General features: G+C 47.2%; 1 protein-coding gene, 1 long non-coding RNA gene and 1 other non-coding gene across 3 annotated transcripts; 2 read left to right on the top strand and 1 right to left on the bottom strand.

The window, feature by feature from the left end:
* The first annotated feature begins 1,535 nt into the window (after positions 1-1,535).
* Positions 1,536-1,608, top strand: TRNAR-UCU (transfer RNA arginine (anticodon UCU)). The gene has a single exon. It is a non-coding gene; the product is annotated as a tRNA-Arg (tRNA).
* Positions 1,609-2,309: 701 nt separating this feature from the next.
* LOC133091180 (uncharacterized) lies at positions 2,310-17,319 on the bottom strand. Its single transcript, XR_009700863.1, has 2 exons — positions 16,969-17,319; positions 2,310-4,209 (listed from the first exon to the last, which is right to left on the bottom strand). It is a non-coding gene; the product is annotated as an uncharacterized LOC133091180 (long non-coding RNA).
* On the top strand, positions 4,004-8,088 carry TRIM52 (tripartite motif containing 52). The gene is made up of 2 exons (XM_061190164.1): positions 4,004-4,878; positions 8,020-8,088. The coding sequence occupies exons 1-2, from the start codon at positions 4,072-4,074 to the stop codon at positions 8,086-8,088; spliced, it is 876 nt and encodes a 291-aa protein (XP_061046147.1). The 5' UTR covers positions 4,004-4,071.
* Positions 17,320-17,326: the final 7 nt, after the last annotated feature.

Genomic DNA, 17,326 nt, shown 5'->3' with positions numbered 1-17,326 from the left:
CCCCCGCTTGCCGCAACTACAGAAAGTCCTCGCACAGAAACGAAGACCCAACACAGCCATAAATAAATAAATACATAAAAATAAATTAAAAATAAAAAATAAAAAAAAAAAAGAAACTGAGGGCCAGATTTGCCAACCCCTGTGTGACCAAGCCCGTGCTGGACTGCCTCTCTGTTACCTCTGATAAGTGGTCCCCAGTGTCTGTGTGACAAGTACCTGCCTCCTCACCATAAACTGGAATTTAATCATCTGCAGTTGTGTGGGGTTCTTCAGCCTTAAAAGGCTGATGTAAGTTTCCATGGATAAATTTTCTGAAATCAGAGTCCTGAGAAAAATGCACTGGCAGCCACCACCGTTGCTGAGCCCTTGTTCCTGAGTGCCCTCAGCTGCAGCTGTTTTCCCAGTGCCCCTGGGACAATGGCACCTGAGGCCCTGTGTGTGCCAAATGGCCTACTCCAACAACCCCCAGCTCCCAGCTGAGTTCAGGAGAAGGCTAGCAGTCTTCCTATGAATAGAAGAGTGTGCCTGGTTGCTGGGGATGTGGAATTTGCAAGAGGGCTTAAAACCAAGCCTCCCGTATACCCTGATAAATAACAGCTAAGCCTCACAACCTGAGGGAATCTAAACAGCCCCTCTCCCAGCTGCCACTTGGATTTGAGGAGACGTAATTCAGAGGAAAAAGAAGATAAAAGAGGTATTGAACTTTACAGGTCTTTATTCACCTAGGTATTCTTTTATTTTTAAATTTAATTTTATTTATTTTTGGCTGTGTTGGGTCTTCGTTTCTGTGCGAGGGCTTTCTCTAGTTGCGGCGAGCGGGGGCCACTCCTCATCACGGTGTGTGGGCCTCTCACTGTCGCGGCCTCTCCTGCTGCGGAGCACAAGCTCCAGACGCGCAGCCTCAGTGCTTGTGGCTCATGGGCTTAGTTGCTCCGCGGCATGTGGGATCCCCCCAGACCAGGGCCCGAACCCGTGTCCCCTGCATTGGCAGGCAGACTCTCAACCACTGCGCCACCAGGGAAGCCCCCACCTAGGTGTTCTTGATAGTGGGTGTCCACTCTGTGTTCCTTTTAAGTCTCAACAGTTCCTTCAGGATGATCCCACAAGCCTTCTCCCACCATCTTCTTCCCCTCATTCCCCCTTGCTCTTTCTCCAGCTCTCCTTCCCACCTGGGCTCTGCTCCCTGGGGCAAGCAGGAACTTGCTTTTATAAGCAGCCCCCTCTTCCCTTGGTCTGCTCCCCAGCTCTTTGCCCACCCGCTTCCACGTGCAGGGGAGAACTTGCATTCAGAGATGGGGAAGTATTCCAGCCTTGAAACTCAGTTCCAGTTCTCATTGCTCATATTTTCCCCGTGGCTTCTCAGGGTCAGTCATGACCTCCAGGATGGTTCCCAGATTGTATATGGGAGTTTACTTGCTAGTTTTCTAACAAAAACACCACCAATAGGTGTCCCACCTTAGGCAGGTCAGACCTGGGTTTCAACTCCCTCCCTCTCCAGACAAAAGGCTCTCAGAACCACTCGCATGACAGGGAATTCCCTGGTGGTCCAGTGGTTAGGACTCTGAGCTTCTACTACAGAGGGCACGGGTTCGATCCCTGTCTAGGGAACTAAGATCCCGAGCACTGTGGCCAGAAAAAAAAAAAACCTAGGATGATACATGGCATATTATTTTTCCCCTCAGCGTTCAAATCACTTGACCCTACTCAAAGTGGGAGAGAATAGGAGATAAGGGAGAGTTTCTTCTAAGGCTTATCTACTACAGGAAAGGAATATAGTGGCAGGATAAAAAGATAACTCCAGTGGGCACTGTTCAAACCATTTTACAATTAATCCAACTTCACAACAACCCATGACGTGTGTGCTACTTATCATCTTTATGTTGCAGATGGGGAAACTGCAGCACAGGGATGTTAAGAAACTAATCCAAGGTCATACAGAGAGTGACAGAGTTGGGGTCTGAACACAGCCTGGTGCCAGCCTCAGGGAAGAGTCTCCTTCAGGAGATTATGCCTGGGCAGAGACCTGAAGGTTAATTAGGGATTATATCCAAGTGAAGCAGTGAGGTGAGAGCCTTCTAGGTGAGTGAACAACATGCCCAAAGACATAGAGGCAACAGCTTGGCTTGAGTGTGTCAGACTTTCATTTCAGGTGAATGGTACTGGTGGCTGAAAGATGGACTTAAATGAGGCCAAGTGACCCTTCAGGAAACTTCTTGTCCATTTGGAAGCTGATGGGGTCAGATGTAGGCTGGAAGGAACAGAGATAGAGAAGACCTAGATTTGAGGAGATAAAAACCAGCAGGACTTGATGGTAGCAATTTGTTGGGTTTCATTTATTTACTCAGCAGATATGTAGGGAGTACTCGCTATATGTTCAGCACTATGACAGAGGAGCTATGTGTACAATGTTGAATAGCACGTTTACCATTCTTGCTCTCTGGGACTTAGAGTCCAAGCTTGGGCCCAGAGAGGGAAAGGAAGGGATCCAGGGCTCGCTGAAGTTTCCATTAGGGCAGGTGGAGTTCCTCAAACCAAAGTGACCAATTATTGAGGGGTGCAATCACTCCAATGGGTGTTGAACAGCATCTTATTGAAGTAAAACAGAACATACCAGAGTGACTTGAACGCCCTAAGGAAACGAACAATTTCCCCCAATTTTGTTTCTGTCATATATGTGCAAGCCTGTATTGGATCAATATGTGCAATGTACTTCTTACTGAGGGTCAAGTTAAAAAAAGAAAAAAATAAACCTTGTGAACCTTCGGTGAAGGACGACCGCTCGCCTATAACTCTATACTCCTTGAAGGAACAATCATGCCTTACTTATTTTTTTGTTCCTATAACGTGGATAGATGAAAGTGGATGGATAAATGGATGGATGGGTTATGCATGCATATGATGGATGGATGGAGAGATAGAGGGATGGATGAAAAATGAATGGTTATTTCGGCGGGTGGATGCATGCATGGATGGTGAATGGAAGGATTATAGATGGAGGTAAAAAGATCCACAGGCAAAGTTGGTGCCTGCTGAGGGCAGGCAGCAAGAAAGGGGTGAATTGGTCTGAGGAATGTTGGAAGCACCCAAGTCTTCACACGAGATTCTTTGATCTCACCGCCACCCAACTGCGCAGCGAGCTCGATCCCACCAGGTTGCTACAGACCACGCCCTCGAGCGCTGCAGCAGTGAAGATAGAATCCTCCCTACCACAAAGGCCTCTGGGTAGAGGGGCCGGAAGTGCACGAGAGCACCAGAGGTCGGCCGCCGCAGTCCCCACCCTTTTGGGTCCATCTGGGGACGGGGTTTCCTGAGCGGCTGTTGGACCCTCTGCGTCTGGCTGATTAGAGCGCTCAGTGGCTTAAACTGATTCTCTCGCCGCCTCCACCCATTCTGACCAGGCCGTCTTTCCTGTCTGAGGCGGCTGGATGGGCTGCAGGGGTTTCCGGGGGCGCGTCGCCGGGGGAAACCATAGAGAGGTGGCCCTCCATCCGCCCAGTCCGCCCCCTCTCGAGTGTGGGTTAACGCGCCTACGTCATTTTCGGTCACCTCTGGCGGGGTGAGGAGTGCCGGCTTCTGAGGTGGACGCCTGAGGTGGACGCCGCCGGGTCAGGCAAACCGGGAGGGCGGGGTGAGGAGTGCCGGCTTCTGAGGTGGACGCCTGAGGTGGACGCCGCCGGGTCAGGCAAACCGGGAGGGCGGGGTGAGGAGCGCCAGCTTCTGAGGTGGACGCCTGAGGTGGACGCCGCCGGGTCAGGCAAACCGGGAGGGAGGCGAGAAACGTGGAGAGAGCTGAGTTTGCACGCTCAGTTTCGAAGGGAAGTGGGGGCCGCAGCCTGGTTCCGCCCCCACTGCCTTCCGAGGGCAGCTGTGAGTTCGGGCCTGGGGCTTTCGCACTTAAAGCTGGGGAGAGTCTGAGAGAGGGGAGCAAGGCTTCTCTGAGGGCCCGAGTAGGCAGAGCAGGGTTGAGGACAGCTTTGGATCACCAGCGTAGCTTGGAGGCAGGCCTGCAGGTGTGTCCCCCGCTTCTCAGCTGTGAGCTGACGCATCCATACCAACCGGCAGCGCGTTAAGATGGCTGGCTATGCCGCTGCTCCCAACGCTTTGCAGACACTTCAGGAGGAAGCGGTGTGCGCCATCTGCCTGGATTACTTCAAGGATCCCGTGTCCATCGGCTGCGGGCATAACTTCTGCCGAGGGTGTGTGACGCAGCTGTGGGGCAAGGAAGATGATGAGGAAGTCAGGGACGAAGAGGAAGATGAATGGGAGGAGGACGACGAGGCGGTGGGGGCCATCGGTGGATGGGGCAACTCCATTCGAGAGGTTTTATACCAGGGGAATGCTGACGAGGAGTTGTTCCAGGACCAAGAGGATGATGAACTCTGGGACGGTGACGGTGGCGTAAGGGATTGGGACAACGTGGATTATGTGTGGGACCAGGAGGAAGAAGAGGAGGATACAGACTATTACCTGGGAGGCGTGAGACATGACCTGAGAGCTGACGTCTACCCAGAAGAAGAGGAGGAGATATTGGAAGAATACGATGAGGACGCCCCAGAGCTGTATCCTGACACTCACCGGCCTCCTCCCCCGGCCCCTCCACGGCAGTTCACCTGCCCCCAATGCCAAAAGAGCTTTACGAGTCGCAGCTTTCGTCTCAACTTGCAGCTTGCCAACAGGGTCCAGATAATTCGCCAGATGTGCCCCACTCGTAATCGAGGGAGCCAGGGGAATCATCAGGGCATCTGCTCCAAACACCAAGAAGCTCTGAAACTATTCTGTGAGGTGGACAACGAGGCTATCTGCGTGGTGTGTCGAGAATCCAGGAGCCACAAACAGCACAGCGTGGTGCCAGTGGAGGAAGTGGTGCAGGAGTACAAGGTGAGCGGCATGAGGGAATGTGGGGATTTGAAGGGAGTGGAGGAGAAACCAGGGGAGCTGGGGACTTGGTAGCTGAGCCTCTTCTTCTGTGAGGGATGGGGCACAGGGTGGAGAGAGATGGGCATATGTGGAGGAAGGAGACATTGGCTGAGGCTGACTGGCTTCCCCAGAGGAAACTGAGTAAAGACAAAAGACAGTAACTGGGAGCTGACCACTGTTGTTACTCCCTTTCAATCTACCGAAGTATAAGGGGGTATAAGTGACAGACCCCCCCCCCCACCCCCAGTACTTAATTTCCCTCTGATGTGAGTCCTGAGTCTATACCTGACCAAGACTCGGGGATCCTTAATACATAGGAATGGAAAGCCACAGTACTTGTAGATAACAGACATTCAGGACGTCAGCACAAGCAGTGTCAAAACAGAGGACTAATACTGGTTAGACCAAAAAGCCAGGTGTGATTCCTGGACTAATAAGAGCAACTGGACACACCCACCCTCCCAGAGTCTGCGGTCACTTTCCCACCTTCAGTAGGGCCCATTTTCCCTGTAGAGAAAGGCAGAGGGCATAAACATCTTTGATGGATCAGAATAAACCTCTTGGCCTGATCACTTTCCTTACCTGGTATTTTATCAGAGTGGAAGAAGTTAAGGATTTAGGATCAGATGACCTGGCTCTGCAATTTACTGTCTAATCTTGGGCAAGTCTCAACCTCTTAGCTTTACTTTTCCCCTAGGCTTGTTAAGATTAAAAGAGATCATATATGTGAAAGTATTTTATAAACCATAAAGCGCTAAACAGATGTTTCTTTAGTTTGACTTTCCTCTAGTTTCCTTTCATTTCTTTGGGTTCTGATTTGGTTAATACCTTGCTTTCTAGGCCTGATCTGAGTATTAGAAAATTGTCTCAATGACAGCATGAATACTGTCAAAAAGCCTAGATGGATGTGACTCCTAGCAGTACCCAAGGAGGGAGAGGTTGTCTTCAAGTCCATAAAAGTCTTATAATCAATAGCAGCTGCTCACGTCTTAGTAGTGCTTTACAGTTTATAAAATGTATTTCCTCATGTTCTTCTACAGCAGTGGTTTTCAAACCATAGATTTTGACCAATTAGTGGGTCTTAAAATAAATGGATTATGCCCAGCATTATTTTTAAATGAAACAGAAAATATCAGAGTGCATGGGAGCACAGTAAGGGTAAGTAAGTATTGTTTTATGAAACTTTTAAATTATATGTACACAGGTGTATACTTGGTTTCAAAACACAAACAGAACACTGCCCTACAGGCATTATATATTAGATAATATCATCACCCCCCCCCCCCGTTTCACAGTAACTATTGGCAAGTGCACAGTTAAGACACAAATCTTCACTACAAACCACTGCTAATTCCATCATATTAATATGATTTAAGGCTAAACCCTACTACCATGCTTTCCCCCCAGGGTAATAATTAAGTTTGCTTATAGAAGAAACTATGTCCTATATTTCTGGGTTTTGGTACATTGAAGCTGAGGAGAGGAGGTAACCTTTCATTCCTCTGCTAGGATTTTCTAGAAAGGATTTTGAAACCAAAATTTTAATTGAAAGCCAATTTAGACAAGAGAAAAGAGGTGGTCTTTTCATCTGGGGAGGCCAGCTGACTCTCATTTGAAACCTCAGAAGTTATTTATAAAGCACCTTAGTAAGTATAAACAGTAAAACCAAGTTAAACAAATTGGAGATAATCCCTTTCAAAATATGTAATATTTAAAAAATAAATAAAACTTTTATTTTCAAACATATACCAGAACTTAGGTTGATGGAGTTACCAAACATAGGAGTTACACTGAAGGCGTAAAAATTATGTAGGCTATGTGTAAACTGATATTAACTGACATATTCTTTCATTCTTTATACAGTTTATAGTTTTGTCACTTCCTTTCATTGGTAAACATGCACCTTACAGTAGCATGATTTAGAATCGTAGTATACAAAACTCTCACAATAATAGTTAACATTATATGGAACTATTTTTATATAATGGTTTATTTAATATGCTATACATTAGCCACCACACAGTTCTGGTTACGTTAAATTCTCTCTTGTCGGCTACTAATTCAACAAAATTTTAATCTTACTTTGGAGGTGATCAAGCTTTTTTAGCTTTAGGGGCTATAAGTCGGGAGTTGTTACTCATAGACTCAAGGAATAGGTCAGTGATTTTCAGGAATAGAAAAGAAAGGCATTCTCTCCCCCTCCCTTCACACATTGTATCAGCATTGCAGGGTATGGGGAGAGTTATCATTTATAAAATCATATTTAGTATTATAATGTTAAAAAGAAAAAAAGATTTAATTTTTCATAATATAAGAAATAAATTGGAAAGAACTCCTTGGTTGGTGGGAATACAAAGATGGAGCATGAATCATTCAGAGTAAGGCCTATTGTTAATGAGGTGTATAATTAGTTGGATACCCAGAGATGTTTGTTGTGGATATGGTGCCATTTATACTGCTATTCCTTAAAGTTTAATTTTGTATAAGAAGAGGCTTTTTAGCTCTGAAAAGTTTACTTATTTACATCTTCCATTTTGTCCATCCCATGAGTTAGAGTTCATCTTGACTCTTCAAGCTAGAATCAGAGGATTATGAAAATAAGATCATTTAGATTGACCAAGGGCACCATTAAACGGTGTCAGGTTTTAGGCGGCAGACAGGTGTATAAAAAGCAAATGAACAAAGATTTCACTTGTTGAGGCTCAGGCATAAGTGGATGCCTGTATTGCCCTGCCACCCAGCTGCCGCTGATAAAATCATTCATCGCTCTGCAAGAGGGACCAGATGCTTCCATCATCAGTACTCCTTGTTTTTCTGTTTTCTCCTTTGAGGTAGCTAAAGATGGCAGCCAAAAATTTTTTGAGACTTTTATCAAGTATGGATTCATGTATGATGCAGAAGATAGGGTCAACTTCTTCAGCTAGGTTATCTGAAATGTTGGGCAGTGACACATGCCAAACACTGTTAAAGTTATACCACTAAAAACAGTATTCTGCAAAGCACAATTCTCTGCAGTTTTAAGATTGGACAGTATTGGAATATTAACAGGAATCTTCAAAGGCAATGAAAGCTTACTATTAAATAGCCCTTTTAATTGCAAAGGAGAAAAAAATGGAGAAACTTGTGAAACCGTGCATTCCGAATGCTGCCACAAATTTGAGAGGAAATTGAGGAATTCCAGAATTTCTTCATCGACTTCTGTGTCTGAACTCTGAATTCATTGACTGAGCATATCAAACCTCAGGTTTTAAAAAAAACAGTTCATCCTTCTTTGCTATTAGTTGAGATTAATCTACTGATGAAGAAAATTGTGCTTTGCTTATGTTAAGAATAAGGCTTTAAAAACTGTGGATGTGCTTTTTTCACTAAGCGAGCACTAAAGACAATATTTTTGAAGTTGTATGAAATGAACTTAGTTGGAAGAAAAAAATTATAGGAGTGTATGTTGGTGGTGCTACAGCAATGGCATGTTTTAGATATGGGTCTTTGTCAAAAATTCAAGAAAACTGGCATTCAAGATGTACTGCAGGGCTTCCCTGGTGGCGCAGTAGTTAAGAATCCGCCTGCCAATGCAGGGGACATGGGTTCGAGCCCTGGTCTGGGAAGATCCCACGTGCCGCGGAGCAACTAAGCCCGTGCGCCACAACTACTGAGCCTGTGCTCTAGAGCCCATGAGCCACAACTACTGAGCCTGTGTGCCACAGCTACTGAAGCCTGCACGCCTAGAGCCTGTGCTCCGCAACAAGAGAAGCCACCGCAGTGGGAAGCCTGCACACCGCAATGAAGAAGAGTAGCCCCTGCTCACCGCAACTAGAGAAGGCCTGGGCACAGCAACAAAGACCCAACACAGCCAAAAATAAATAAATAAATAAATTTATTTTAAAAAAGAAAAATGTACTGCAGCAGTCACCACCAAGCATCGACTTCCATCAGTCTGCCCATTATCTACTGGAAATCTTAAGCCTTGCTGTCAGCATAACTGTTGTGAAAAATAGTACATTTGATCCCAGTTTGCCTTGGTTTTCAAAGATCTGAATGCTGTTGAGAGTGTTTTCTGTCATATACTGAGGTTCCTTGGTTGTCAGAGAACTTAGTTCAGCTGAATTTATGGACAGAACTGATTTTGGGACACTAGTGATAAAGAATCTGTACTTTAAAACTTCAAAAATTAAAACTTCAAGCATAATTTAACACATTGAAGCTTAAAATACATTGATCCTGAAATGTCAAGGGGCAAACACCAACATCACTGCTCATTATGAAATACTTTAAGTACTTGCCAAAAATCTAGCTACAGATAGCAAACTCATGCTAAAAATGTCTTAATTTTCTTGGCCAATCTTTAGAGAATGGGATACATGAATGTTATTTCCAGGAAAGGAAGAAAGAGAGAAGGAAGGAAGGAAAAGGAAGGAAGGAAGGGAATCTAAAACTATTTTGGGTGATGTGTTCTTGACCTTGCTCTTGAAACCTACCTGCGGTAGCTTTTGGGAAGAATGTTTCACGCTGATGTTCAATCCTCACTGGAAAAACTTAAGGAGTTTGTGGAACTCAAAGTCTGATTGTTTTGACTAGAAACTTTCAGACTTTAATCCATTCGTTATTCCATTTTCTCCTTATATCTTAAAAGCTTTTTTTTTTTTGGTATAACTAACTGTGGGAGAAAACACTGCAAGAGCGCTGTCAAAGCGGCTTGTGTTTTGTTGCATCTTCTACACCATCCAGGAAAGAAAAGTTAAGGCTTAATAGTGACATGGTTATTACATCATCTGAATAAATTTTTGCCTTCCAAAATTACCATTGCTTTGATTAATTTTAATCATGAAACTTAATTTTGAAATTTTAAATAACACTGAAGGAGACAGAATGTGAGATGTTAAGGTATATGGAAGGTAAAGGTGTGGGTTACAAAAACATTGAGAAAAACTGATATCTATATGCACCAGACGCTCATGTGTTTGAAATGTCTTCCCTACTAGGTTCAGCTGTTGACTGCTGTATCACAAGTCAGACTGTTTAAACTTGCTCCTCTCTACTCCTGTGGCTGTACCCTGGACCTCATCTTCACACAGACTTGCTACACATCTGAAATCCTGAACTCCAATTGCACCATGACCGTAGCTCTTAGCATTCTAGTGCAGTTAAACACACTCCAGTTATACCTGCCCTTCAGCTTTATGGAGGTCACTGTTGCACTGACTCCTAATTTTTTTCTTTCCCAATTTATCAGACACTTGTTAGCCTTACTTACTATCCTTCTGACCCTGGACCGCATGATTAGTCTTGGCACGAAGAACTGATCCATGTTGTGGTCTAGACCAGGGTTTCTCAACCTCAGCACTCTTGACATTTTGAGTGAGATAGTTCTTTGCTTTGGGGTGTGGGGGATGTCCTGTGCATTCAAGAATGCTTAGTAGCATCCATGGACTCTACCCACTAGATGTATGTAGCACTCCTTCACCATTGTGACAACCACAAATGTCTCCAGACCTTGCCAGATGTCTTGGGGAGGGGTGGTGCAAAAGCATCCCTGGTTGAGAACCACTTGTCTAGTCTCAGGGAAAAGTGGTCGTATCTACAGACGTGCCATTACTAGCTTCACTTAGGCCCTATAGCCAGTGCCTAGCACAGGTGTTCAAAAGTGTTCAGTGGAAGAACAGCCTCACCTATCTGGAATTTTATTAAATGTAGCCTTAGCATCAGTGGATTAATTGATATGACCCCCACTTCTCCCAGCTCTTGGCATACAGGTGGCAGGGTCAACAGGCCTTCTGTAAACATTAGAGCTGCCTACATCACTGCCATCAAGGACTAAAACAGATAAAGCAGTATATGAGATTAAAATCTAGAAACAATTAGTAAGAAAAGGCAATCACTTCAGCTATTCCTTAGTTTCAGCAGGGCCATAGGGCAATTGTTTATTTTGTTTTTTTAAGTATTATTCAGAACTTATAGGTACGACCAGAGCCTCTCTGTTCCTGTCAGAGTGGGAGAAGCCCTGGGCTGGTACATATTATATAACATCAGCCCTTAAAGCACTTCCTTAAAATCTAAGGCTCCTCCTTAGATTGGCCATCAACCTCTGGCCCCTATGCCATGCCTTCTGAAACCTTTATAGGACCAAGAGATTCTATGCTGTTTCCCACCCCTGATCCCTGACCACCTTTGAAAGCTATCCTGTAACAGTGAAGTTATCACAAATATTTATTGACTGATAAAATAGGATTACAAAAAGGGGGAGACAGGGACACTAGCCCTCTATACCAGCTCTAAAAGGACTTTCTGCAATGATGGAAGTGTTCTAAATCTGTGCTATGCAATATAGTAGAGGTACCACTGGCTACATATGACTTGAGCTCTTGAAACGTGGCTAGTGCAACTCAGGAACCAAATTTTTCATTGTGTTTAATTTTAATTAATTTTAAATAGTCATATATGGCTAGTGGCTGTCAAATCATGTTGAACTGTACAGTTCTATACAAAAAAGGCAGGTTGAATTCTGGTCCTTCCTAGGACCCTCAGGAGTAGTAAAGTCCAAAGGGAAGAAGAAAAAGGAGAAGTAAGACAACTTTCTTTTCTCGATCAGGAGAAAGACGGCTGTAAGGTGATATTTTTAGGTATAAAAGGAGAAAAGGCAGCTTTTTTTTTTTTTTAAATCTGACCAAAATGGCCTTGAGCCGGTTACAGTTGCGATCCATGTGGATCACATGTAAGAGACGTGACGGGAGAACGCTAGTGAAAAGCAGCTAAAAAAACCCATTACCCCCGTCCCAAAAAGAGCTGGGGCTAGAACCTCAAAACAGGAGGAGTGTAAGTATAAACAAGGTTTTATTTGGTGCCTGACTTTTTGAAAATGGGATGAGAAGCAGAACCTAGTATTAAAGCAGGTAAGTAGGTTCTTCCCTTTCTCCTTTCACACTAGATCCTGACAGAAAGTGGTGAGGAGGTCTTGGAGTCCTGGAAGGGAAAGCAGTGTGTGCTGGCAGTGTTAAAGAGAGAAGATGAAGTGAGAGGTCCTAAGAATAACAGGGCTGAAGAGGAGACTGTGAGAGCTAAAGGTAATGATAAATTTAACTTTTAATGATAGTGTTTGCCCACAAACCAGAGTCCTCAGAGGTATAGTATAAGAATCTGGGGCTTGGGGAAACAGCCCATCTGTGCATGTGGGAAGTACAGGAGGAGATGCCACAAGGCTCCTGTTACTAGGAGACCTGCTACTCTTCTCCCCAACTATCCTCCTTCCAAAAAGGGGGGGAAATGGATACCTCAGGGATTTGAATTAGATATAGCCTTAAAGAACAGGGAGGTTCATTCCTCCATATCTGTCTCACTAACTGAGGTTCATGCTTAGGCCTTCCTTGCCTTTTCCCCCATCCTAAAGGATTCAGATCCAGAGTTGGTCAGAGCCTTCTGGTCGACAATTCCACTTGGCATCTAGCAGGGCCCCTGCAGAGATAAATGGGGATCCAGGTGGCCTGCAAGAGGATCCCTGGAGGTCACACCCCCTTTTTTGTCTACCATTTCCTAGGCATATAAAATCCCTTCTCTCCCTCTGTAGCAAAGGATCGAATTTCTCAGCAGGCTCTTGGCTGTTTAACCCAGGTGTGAGCAGGGAAGGGTTATGAGAGCTGAGGGCTGTCTCCTCAGCTCTCATATCTTGTAGTGAGCTAGCTAGCCTCAACGTTCCATTTCAACATAATCTCCTAACCCTGGTTCATGTGATATCCTCTTCCTGGAAAAAAGCTGAGAACAGGCACCTTGGGTCACCTTTTGTTTCTCCCTACCACCTAATGCTGCTTTAAATCCTTTAACACGGCAAGAAGCTTGCCTTCTGCTGGCATTTCTTATAGTCCTGCCTGGAATATAGCCACCTGACCAGATCATGCCCACTTTCATAGCCTCTGACTCTGCACATCTGGTAAAGCACCCAGGCCCTGGGGAATCCCATAGTCCCTCTCACAGGGAAGACCCAATAGAATGCCTTAGCAGCTTTCTGGGCGACTGTTAGACCTCAGATTACTGACTAAGATGGACAAGGAATCTTTTTCAAGAGACATTAAAAAATGGCATGTGATTTCTTTGTAAGATCTGTTCCCAGCATTGATTTAATGCCACATCCCCACCTCTCACTAGGAAGAATGGAACAGAACCTATAATTACAGTCTCACATTTCCTTGTCTCCAGCCTTTTTGAACTTAATTCTTTAGGCCTCAGTCATTAAATAGCTTCTGTATACAGAACCCGACTCTAGACCCTGGAGTAAAGGAAGCAGGGTAGAGATGGATTGGGAGATGGTCAACCCCTCACTCGTAAGGCCTTTGGTTAAGTCCTCTGTCCTTTCCTTTGTTAAGACTCTCATGATCCTCTAGGAGACCCTCCTGTCCAGCTTCTGAACTCGACTTGTTTCTAGTCTTACTCCTCCAACCTAGCCTTCACTGTGACTACAGATGCCTTTCAGTAAAATCAAGGCTAGGCAGGAGAGGGATGAGATAATCCTAAAGAGACTGTCCTGGGTTTCAGGACAAAAGCACTAGGGTTCCCTGCCCACCTTGGGTTTCACTCTACTTTCCTTCCTGAAACCATCACTCCCAAACTTGTGCATGCAAACCACTTGCATACCTCGTCCCCCAAGCTGATCCCTCTGCCCGGAGCGCCCTCCCTTTAACTACTTGCCCCTAACTACTCAGCCTGTGAGGCTGGCCACCAAGATTAGAATCTTCCTCATACCAAACCCTCTACCAGGTGCTGGGAATGCAACATGTGAGCAGAAACAGCCTAGTCCCTGTCCTTAGGGCACTCAGAGGAGACGGTGGCAGAATTTAAATGAGACCCAACAAACACTGCACCACCACTATGACAGCATGAAATAAAAGGAGCCTGACCTACATCTGAGGGTTACAGAGGGCTTCCCAGATGTGGCAACCGGAGCTGAGACCTGAAGGAAGCTTAGATTTAACTAAGAAAAGGGGGGTTAGACATGGTGGGCCTTCCAGGCAGAAGAACAATGTGTGTTCTGTGTGGGAGAGAACTGATGAGTTGGAGGAGCAAGCGAGGGCCAATGTAGTCACAGCAACAGAGTATGAGGCATGCCAGAGCCAACCACACTGAATCCGCAGAAGGACAGTAAAATGAAGGGAAACCGCCTGCCCAGGGCTGGCAGTCAGCAGGCCCTCTGGTCCTGGCCACACACCTTTCCCTCAGTCCCTTACCCAGCACCTACAGAAGCCCTCACCTCAGCATTCAAGGGAAGACCTCTCTCACCTCTTGAATGCTGGCAGGAGGGGATGGAGGCCTCTGCTCCTGGAGATCATGGGCCTCTGGCAAGAAGCCTAAGGGGCTCTTTCCAGCTGTGTGGGTCCTGGGGGCTCCCTTCAGAAAAGGAATAGTGAGACAGACTTCCTTAGAAGAGCCTCTCCAATTTCTTCCGTGGGATTCTTACCTTGTGTGGAATGGAGGTGGTGCGCGTCGGGACGGGAAAGATGGGGCAGCCCAGGGGCTCAGATGATAAGTGGGTGAGACAACACTAAACTCGGGGCCAGGACCAGTTCTGCCTATAGGGCGTGGGCGGCCTGGAGAAGTGGGAAGGTGGCTTGGAGGAGAGCTGAATCTTCCCCAAAGGGCAGGTGAGAGCAGGCTTCCACCTCCCTGAGGTTGGAGAAAAGATGCCGTGGGTGAGAAGGAAGAGGCCTGGAGGCCCGGCCCAACCTGGCTGGGGTAGGTAGTAGACTTTGTTGTGAAAGGCACAGCTGATTCTCAAACTATCCAGCAGCGGAGGGACATCACTCTGCTGGAAGGCGCCAGGCTCCCTTTGCTAACCGAGAGTGAACCTACAGATTCCTACTTGAGAGGAGTGAGGAGACCAGGTGGACCCTAACCGGGCCACGCGAGGACCTGGATGCCCAGCAGGGAGCCACAGACGCCCTTGGGGGAAGCGGGCGTGGATGGGGCTCAACTGCAGCTGGGGCTGGGCAGGAAAGGCTGCTCCACCCCCCCCGCCCCCCGCCCCCGCCGGAGCTACTGTCAGAGGTCCCCAGCATCCCCAGGGTTGGGGCAAGGCCTCCTTCGGCTAAAGATTGTCTTTCAGTGGCATTATGGCCTGCTGGCCTACCCTCCAAGAAAGCATAGGCCAGGTGGTGGTTGGAGGAAAACTCTATAGTGGAAAGCCTGAATCCTGCAGGGTCTCTGGTCGACAGGAAATTCCACTACATCCCATTTCTCTCTCTCCTGCGCTGGCATCACTGGCTTAGTCCTGGTGGGCTCCAGGGCAAAACCTTGAATTCCCTCCTTGGCCCCACAGGAGGCGGCACTGCGAGAATTGTCTCAAGAGTAGAGACAAGTGTGGAGAGAGGCTTGCGGGTTGGGAAAGGCACCTTCAAGGGTCTCAGCCCAGAGGCAGGGCAAGGAGGACTTGGGAGGGGCTGGGCAGAGGTGGGCTGGGGAACCCGGGAGGGCAGGGATTGTCTGGGAGGCTTCTGGAAAAGAGCCTAGTGTTACAGAAAGGTCCCATCTTTGAGCTGGCATGAAGGGCCTGGCTGGCCCCTTTTAAACCTAGTCTCCTGGTGTCCTACCTCAGGGATGCAGATTCCACAGGGGCACCCCGGGCAAGTTCAAGAAACAGCCGAATGAGGTTTCTCGAGGGGAAAAAAATGTAATAATGTGATTGAGTGATGGCGTCTTTGGAGAGTGGAGGTAGGAGGTGGAGGAGCCAGGTTCCTGAGGGCAACACATCTCACATTCCACACTGAGATGACCAAGAATCGCTCACCTCTCCGCTGTGCTGAGCGCCCAGTGGGGCGCAGGCATGGCGGGAGTCGTGCACAGCGAGCTGGATACTGGGGTGAGTAAACGCAAGGGTCTACCAGGACCACAGGAAAAACAAAACACGTGGGTGGGGGTAGAGTTCAGTGTTGGAAAAGCGACAGGATAGCCAGTTGGGGGCGCCATGGAGTCAGGTGATGTACAAGCCTGGAAGCCTTAAAGGATAGTTGTTAGGCTATGGAGGAGCCCAGCGTGGCTGCAGAGGAAGGCAGGGGTCTGCAAGGGACCAGGAGAGTAGCTGCTCTCAGGGACGGATTCTGGCCTTCTTCGCACACTTGAGTGGCCATAACCCACAGCAGCTTTGCCATTGCCCCTCGCCTTTTTCCCCAAAGGCAGGCGTTCTAGCACGGCTTTCCAAGGTCCTTCCCCCAGACTGCGAGGCCCTCTGTCGACTGCCCCCCACCTCCATCTCATTGTTTTGGCCCCCACGGCCTCCAACGCTCTAGCTCTGTACTTTTGCACTGACTCTTCCCTCCAATTGGAACATTATCCCCCCCATAAATTCTCAGGGCTTTCTCCCACATCTTCCTGTCGTTGTTAAAATCTCCCCCTCGAGCTCTCGTCTCCCCATGCCATCGGATGTAAACTCAAAAAACAACAAAGAAACAGGTACGTTTTATCTTGTTCACAGCTGTATTCCCAAGACCTAAAATAGGGTCTGGTACCCAAGAGGTGCTCACTAAGTTGCGTGCATTTACTCTGCCAGGCATTTTTCTGGGCGTTTTACCTATCTTAACCCATTTACTCTCCACACCATGTGAGGTAGGTACTATTATTCCCAATCTCATTTCACAGATGAGAAAATAAAGTTAATACATGTTACAAACAGGAATGAAATACTTGAGCACGCCTGGACCCGCAAACCCCTCACCTTTCTGTGAGTGGTTTGGCCCGAGTACCGAGAAGTCAGAACCCGTAGGTCCTTCCTCTTGGGGCCTTTCAGTTTCTGCCTAGGCGGGAGCGGGCTACTGTCCAGCAGCCCACAGACTGATTTTCCCTTCATCCCCGGTTTTCCGCTCCGTGACCCATTCCTGCCTTAGTCCTGGGTGGACTAAGTCTTTCCGGGCATGGAGTTCCTCAACCAAAACCATCAGAGCATCAATCTCTTGAGGGACGAGTTGCCCGCCCCCCCCCCGCGCGCAAGGAAATCTGTTAGGGTTTAATAGTTCACCTGAGCACAGTTTATTTTTAAAATTTAATACCGTATTTCTCACATTGCCCACCGTTACTCACAGTTGCGCCCACGAAATTACGCTCCCTCTCCGTTGCCCTCCAAGCCACCAAGCGGAAAGGGCGGGGTTCGCGCTGAGCCACGTAGGGACAGTGAAGACGCTAGGCGATCCTTACGGGAATGGGGCGTGTACTTTCTCTCTTCCGCTTCTTAGACCTCATGCCCCAACCGTGAGGAGCCTTTTTAAAATATTCGGGCGTGTTGGTTTCGGAATGTATTTGTAAGGTGTTGCCAAATTATGTTGCGCGGCGGAGGAGACCGTGAGGTCTTATTATTTTACATCCCACCGTGCACTACATGGCGCCACCATCCTGAGCAGAAGTGAATTATAGGAGGGCGCCATTTTGCTCGAGAGGGCGG

The sequence above is a fragment of the Eubalaena glacialis genome, chromosome 4 (genome assembly GCF_028564815.1).
Source record: "Eubalaena glacialis isolate mEubGla1 chromosome 4, mEubGla1.1.hap2.+ XY, whole genome shotgun sequence".
Taxonomy (NCBI): domain Eukaryota; kingdom Metazoa; phylum Chordata; class Mammalia; order Artiodactyla; family Balaenidae; genus Eubalaena; species Eubalaena glacialis.
This window is presented reverse-complemented; position numbering and strand designations above follow the sequence as displayed.